Source organism: Megachile rotundata, unplaced genomic scaffold (assembly GCF_050947335.1).
Source record: "Megachile rotundata isolate GNS110a unplaced genomic scaffold, iyMegRotu1 scaffold0113, whole genome shotgun sequence".
In the NCBI taxonomy this organism is placed as follows: Eukaryota; Metazoa; Arthropoda; class Insecta; order Hymenoptera; family Megachilidae; genus Megachile; species Megachile rotundata.
In genome coordinates, this window is record NW_027473410.1 from 236,461 (window position 1) to 243,872 (window position 7,412).

Sequence of the window (7,412 nt, forward strand, 5' to 3'; positions counted from 1 at the left end):
ATTACACTCACTATTACCAATCTAACTCATATTATTAAGCCATATTATGGTTATATGACCGATAGAACCACAATTACTATACTGATTACTCTTAGTATTATTAATCCAGCTCATATTATTAGCCATATTATGCTTATATGATCGATAGGACGACAATTACTATACTTATTACACTCACTGTTATCAATCTAACTCATATTATTAGCCATATTATGTTTATATGATCGATAGAACGACAATTACTATACTCATTACACTCACTATTATCAATCTAACTCATATTATTAGCCATATTATGGTTATATGACCGATAGAACGACAATTACTATACTTATTACTCTTATTATTATCAATCTAACTCATATTATTAGCCATATTATGCTTACATGATCGATAGAACGACATTTACTAAACTTATTACACTCACTATTATCAATCTAACTCATATTACTAACCATATTATGGAGATATGATCGATAGAACGACAATTACTATACTTACTACTCTTATCATTATCAATCTAACTCATATTATTAGCCATATTATGCATAAGGTTCGATAGAACGACAATTACTATACTTATTACACCCACTGTTATTAATCTAACTCATATTATTAGTCATATTATGCTTATATGATCGATAGAACGACAATTACTATACTTATTACTCTTATTACTATCAATCTAACTCATATTATTAGCCATATTGAGCTTATATGATCGATAGAACGACAATTACTATACTTATTACACTCACTATTATCAATCTAACTCATATTATTAAGCCATATTATGGTTATATGACCGATAGAACGACAATTACTATACTGATTACTCTTAGTATTATTAATCTAACTCATATTATTAGCCATATTATGCTTATATGATCGATAGGACGACAATTACTATACTCATTACTCTTATTATTATCAATCTAACTCATATTATTAGCTATATTATACTTATATGATCGATAGAACAACAATTACTATACTTACTACTCTTATTATTATCAATCTGACTCATATTATTAGCCATATTATGCTTACATGATCGATAGAACGACTATTACTAAACTTATTACACTCACTATTATCAATCTAACTCATATTATTGACGATATTATGCAGATTTGATCGATAGAACGACAATTACTATACTTGTTACTCTTATTATTACCAATTTAACTCATATTATTAGCCATATTATGCTTACATGATCGATAGAACGACATTTACTATACTTATTACACTCACAGTTATCAATCTAACTCATATTATTAGCCATATTATGGTTATATGATCGATAGCACGACAATTACTATACTTATTACACTCACTGTTATCAATCCAACTCATATTATTAACCATATTAAGCAGATGTGATCGATAGAACGACAATTACTATACTTATTACTCTTATATTATGAATCTAACTCAAATTATTAGCCATATTATGCTTATATGATCGATAGAACGACAATTACTATACTTATTACTCTTATTATTATCAATCTAACTCATATTATTAGCCATATTATGCTTGTTAGCGCCAATGTATTTTTGAGGGTCGTCAAAGGCAATTAGCCCGCCGCTATTTTGCTTTCGTACGATTTATGATCGGGATGAACTGTGCGAGGTCTGGACGAGTGAATGGTTGTAAACGGACAGCTAGGGCGACAGACGATTGCCAGTGACTTGAAGTCACATGGCAATCGGATGTTGCAGACTTATTTGTTTGAATGAGGAAAATTGGGAAAGGCAAGCAGCCCGACGTTGCGTTGCCGGAATGAATAGGACATTGTTCCTCAAGGATCTGGCCACGGAGTGGGGAAGGCGAGGATGCCTTCTGGTAAGAGGACTAAGTTTGACCTCTTGGCACTTACCCCAGAACCATTGACGAGAGCAAATCAAATTTTTCTATAACATCAGAAGTGGGATACGTTAATCCAATCGCCCCATATAGTTTTCGGTATTCAACCGTGTTGTGTTTTGTGTGTGTTCAGTTTTTATAAAACGCTTGTGTGCAATTAAAATGGCAGAATCTGGCGAATCCAGCACTCCTTCATTCGAAACTCTTTTCCGTAAATTCATGGAAACATTCACGTCGAATGCAATGCCGAGTGTTTCCGGTGTAGCGCCGAATGCATTAATTGATGCCATTCCGGAATTTGGGGGTGCTGACCTTGGTGAGGACGCGAAAAAATGGTGCCAGACAGTGGAACGCATCACGGAAAAGTTACCTCTTCCGCAACGATTGAGCCTTGCGACACATGCATTAACTGGACCAGCGAAAAAGTGGTACCAATCGTGGGAAGGTAATCCGAGATCATGGGAAAAATTTTCTGAAGACCTGTGTTCCGTGTTTGTCAGTGAAGATAGACTATGTGAACGGTTGGCTCGTGCTGTAGCCTATACGAGTGATGCCGCTGAATCGTACTCTGAGTACGCGCGGAATAAATTAAAGTATTTTGGACAAACTCAAATTGAGTTTAAACAACATGAACTTATTAGTTTAGTGATCGGACACATTACTGACGCGTCTGTGCGGCAATCGCTTTTGAACGCGCGGTATACTTCTACGGTGGAACTATTGTCGGGAGTGTCACAATTCGTGAAAGTAAAAAGTAATAAAGAACCAATTCGGGAAATGCATGAAGAAAAGGGACGGGTTCCTTTTAAAAAGCAGTGCTACAATTGCGGTGAATGGGGACATACAGCAAATTATTGTTCCAAACGATCACGGATGGGCAGAAAACGCAGCCCACCGAGGAGTATTACCTGCTCCTATTGTCTTAAGCAGGGTCACAGTGAAGACAATTGTTGGGCCAAAAGAGCGCGACGTGACGAAAGCGAGCACAAAAAACCAAATTTAAATATGGGTCAGCTACAGACGAACGTATGTTTCTCTGTAGACCATAAACTGACCCCAATTCTGTTACGCGACACACTTGTAAGGGAGAGCCTTATTGACAGTGGAGCAACGTGTTCCTTGGTAAAAGAAACGGTGGCGAAACGAGCAAATTGTAAAATTGATCCTTTCGCCACAACGATTAAAGGCTTGTCTGATTCATCTACCACTACCATCGGCAGCACCACAGCAATTATTCGGTCAGAAGGGCTGTCGGTAGAATTAGATCTATTTGTTGTTCCGGATTCCTCCATCCCGTACGGACTCATCGTAGGGAAAAATGTTTTATCCAACGGTGGTGTTCGCATCGTTACCGAAACGGACGGATCGACCACCCTCCAACGGACTTCAAGCGGTCGAGAAAAGGGAACATCGAACGAAGACCCCGTCTGCTTCAACATCGAAAATGTCAGTGACGAAACAAGGAGGGAATTATCAAATTTACTGGACCGGTACAAACATATGGTGGCAGTAGGGAGTCAGGTTCGGAGAGTAAGTACGGGAGACATGAAAATCGTAACAAAGGAGGATCGTGTGGTAAGTTATCACCCTTATCGGTTATCGATTACGGAGCGTGAAAAGGTGCGTGCGATTATCTCTGAGCTACAAAAAAATAATATTATCCGGGAAAGTACATCTCCTTACGCGAGTCCCATCATCCTAGTAAAGAAGAAAAATGGGGAAGATCGGATGTGCGTAGATTTTCGGGCATTAAATAAAATCACTGTAAAAGATCGTTATCCCTTACCTCTGATTGAGGATCAGTTAGATCGTTTAGGCAAGGGAAAGTTCTTTACCACTCTTGATATGGCATCCGGATTTTATCAAATTCCGATAGCAGAGTGTTCAATAGAGAAAACCGCGTTCGTGACACCTGACGGGCATTACGAATTTTTGCGCATGCCATTTGGGTTATGCAACGCGCCTGCCGTATTTCAGCGTGCGATTAACACCGCGTTGGGAAATTTAAAACATAATATTGCATTAGTGTATTTAGATGATATATTGATTCCGTCAGAGACTATAAGAGAAGGGCTTGAACGTCTGGAACAGGTTTTAATAGCACTCGATAAAGCAGGGTTTTCCTTAAACATTAAGAAATGCTTTTTCTTTAAAACTCAAATCGAATATTTAGGTAGAGAAATTTCGGCCGAAGGTATTAGACCCGGCGCTAGTAAAGTGAAAGCGTTACTTGAAGCACCTATACCTGCTGATGTAAAACAGGTACGACAGTTTATGGGCCTTGCAAGTTATTTTCGCAAGTTTATTCCGGAATTTTCGGCTCGTACGGCTTGCATTACGAGATTAACAAAACAAGGAGAACCCTGGAACTGGGGAGAACACCAAGAAGAGGCACGGAAGTATATTTTAAATCAACTTACTTCAAAGCCGTTATTAATCATTTTCGACCCGCAACGAGAAACCGAATTGCACACAGATGCTAGTTCATTAGGTTACGGTGCTGTTTTATTTCAGAGAGTAGGCGGAGATCTGAGGGTGGTGTCTTATTTTAGTAGACGTACGACCCCTGAAGAGTCGCGTTATCATTCTTATGAACTCGAGACATTGGCAATTGTAAATGCATTAAAATATTTCCGCGTCTATCTTCTTGGCATTAAATTTAAAATTGTTACCGATTGTAATGCGATAAAGGCAACCAACAACAAAAAGGACTTAGTACCTAGGGTAGCTCGATGGTGGATCCTTTTACAAGATTTTAATTTTGAGTTAGAATATCGTAAAGGTAAACAGATAGAATATGCGGATTATTTTAGCCGAAACCCCCCGAAAGATTATCGCGTCAATTTTATTTGTGAAGGTAGTTGGTTAGAAGTGGCTCAGAGAAGTGACGAGGAAACAAAAGAAATAATAGCGAAATTAGCTTCTAATCATAGTTTAACGTCAGACTTCGAATTAAGGGATACGATCCTTTGTAGGAAAATAAAAAGAGACACAGGACGTGTAGTATATCGTAGTTTCGTTCCGAAAGGCAGTAGGCTTGGTTTGCTACGTCTCTATCATGACGAGAACTGTCATGTTGGGTATGACAAAACATACGATCGTATATCGCAAAAATATTGGTTTCCGAAAATGCACGCGTTTGTAAGAAAGTACATTAAACATTGCATTACCTGTGTTGTATCAAAACGACATACAGGACCGAGACAGGGATATTTGCATTCAATTCCAAAAAAATCCATACCGTTCGACACAATACACTGTGACTGTGTCGGCCCATTTCAACAGTCTAAAGAAGGTTTCCAGCACATCCTAATAATAGTTGATGCATTTACAAAATACATTCAGTTGATACCGTTGAGAACCTTAAGCGGCCCTGAAACACTACAAGTTTTTAGAGAACGACTTACATTGTTTGGGACACCGCGAATTATAGTCTTAGACAGAGCGACTAATTTCACATACAAACCTCTGAAACAATTCATAGAAAAACACGGAAGTCAGGTACATTTTATTGCTACAGGCGCACCTCGAGCTAACGGTCAAGCCGAGCGATACGTAGGGACCGTAACAAACCTTCTTACCGCGGAAACAAAAAAAGGAACAGAATGGCCGAGCAAACTAGCAAAGCTAATGCTGGCCCTTAATACCACTATACAAAAATCGACTGGATTTTCCCCCAGTAGGTTGCTATTTGGCCTAGAACAAGGCCCAGGTAATGCAATGCGTGCCGAAGAAACATTGCCGGCTACAAATGAGGAGATAGACATTGTCCGTGACAGAGGTGTAGCTGCCAATAGGTTAAAAGAAAACGCGGTCTTGCAAGAAAACAGATTTAATAGAACGCGTAGAGATAGTATTTTTTATAAGGAAGGTGACACTGTTTTTGTAAAGCCAGCAGATAATAGAAGGTCAAAATTAGATGTTAAGTATACGGGACCTTTTACGATTTCAAAACTTATAACAAACGATCGTTTCGAAATCATAGGAAAGTCTGGCAGACCACAAACGGTGCCCAAGGATCGTCTTAGAATGTGGGAAGGAGAATGGAATGATACGCAGTTAAGCGATGACGATACGGAATCTACTGATGGACCGTGTTAGCGTTAGAATATTTAGCACTGTTTGTTAATTGTTTTATTAATTTCTATTGTATTGCATGTGGATTAATCTTTTTACTATACAAATGAACATTTTTCTTTCTTTTATCTTTTGTGTGCTATTGGGTTTATGCAATATTATAATAGCGATATTCGATAGTTTTGAGAATAATTGTTTAACGAAACATTTTAGTTTTTGTTCTTATCCGTACATTTTTATAATAAAATCATTGGAGACTTGAATAAATGAGTGGTTTTGTGGCATTTTAACTGTATGCCCTGTGGTCAAGTGTGTTTTTATAACTGATGATGGGAAGATATTTGTATACTCCGTAAAGCGCATTGTCGTCGGAGGTGTAATATGTGCAGTCAGTTGTATACTCCGTAAAGCGCAGAGCCGTCGGAAGGGTATTAAGATTATTGGTGTCCGGGAATAACGTATGAAAGGCGTCAATGTCGTGTATGGAATAGAACGTTAAGACTTCGAAAGAGATTTTCAAGGGGTGACAATAAGGCCACGGACTTGATAGAATATTCTTCGAAGGACGACGTTTGAAAACTACACGAATTGCGCGGAATAGAGGACGTTATCAATCCCGAGGGAATATGGTAACAAAATGTTTGTTTGATGTTATGATACATATGGCTGTTCTTATGAATTGATGCTTCCCGAGAGCGTGAAGCATGTCAGGTTGGCCGTGTTAGCGCCAATGTATTTTTGAGGGTCGTCAAAGGCAATTAGCCCGCCGCTATTTTGCTTTCGTACGATTTATGATCGGGATGAACTGTGCGAGGTCTGGACGAGTGAATGGTTGTAAACGGACAGCTAGGGCGACAGACGATTGCCAGTGACTTGAAGTCACATGGCAATCGGATGTTGCAGACTTATTTGTTTGAATGAGGAAAATTGGGAAAGGCAAGCAGCCCGACGTTGCGTTGCCGGAATGAATAGGACATTGTTCCTCAAGGATCTGGCCACGGAGTGGGGAAGGCGAGGATGCCTTCTGGTAAGAGGACTAAGTTTGACCTCTTGGCACTTACCCCAGAACCATTGACGAGAGCAAATCAAATTTTTCTATAACATGCTTATATGATCGATAGAACGACAATTACTATACTTATTACACTCACTGTTATCAATCTAACTCATATTATTAGCCATATTATGTTTATATGATCGATAGAACGACAATTACTATACTTATTACTCTTATTATTATGAATCTAACTCACATTATTAGCCATATTATGCTTATATGATCGACAGAACGACAATTACTATACTTACTACTCTTATTATTATCAATCTAACTCATATTATTAGCCATATTATGCTTATATGATCGATAGAACGACAATTACTAAACTTATTACACTCACTATTTTCAATCTAACTCATATTATTAACCATATTATGCAGATATGATCGATAGAACGACAAT

At 38.2% G+C, this 7,412-nt stretch overlaps 1 protein-coding gene across 1 annotated transcript; it reads left to right on the forward strand.

Annotated features, from left to right (window-relative positions):
• Positions 1 to 1,563: 1,563 nt before the first annotated feature.
• LOC143266223 (uncharacterized) lies at positions 1,564 to 7,047 on the forward strand. Its single transcript, XM_076541823.1, has 2 exons — positions 1,564 to 3,448; positions 5,859 to 7,047. Exons 1-2 carry the CDS (start codon positions 2,036 to 2,038, stop codon positions 5,934 to 5,936), a joined length of 1,491 nt encoding a protein of 496 aa, XP_076397938.1. The 5' UTR covers positions 1,564 to 2,035; the 3' UTR covers positions 5,937 to 7,047.
• Positions 7,048 to 7,412: the final 365 nt, after the last annotated feature.

Bases quoted from the DNA above. Each gene is read 5' to 3' on its own strand.
- LOC143266223 (XM_076541823.1), top strand. From the start codon at position 2,036: ATGGCAGAATCTGGCGAATCCAGCACTCCTTCATTCGAAACTCTTTTC. The intron at 3,449-5,858 runs GTAAGTTATCAC...TCGAAATCATAG, and splicing joins TAACAAAGGAGGATCGTGTG to GAAAGTCTGGCAGACCACAA.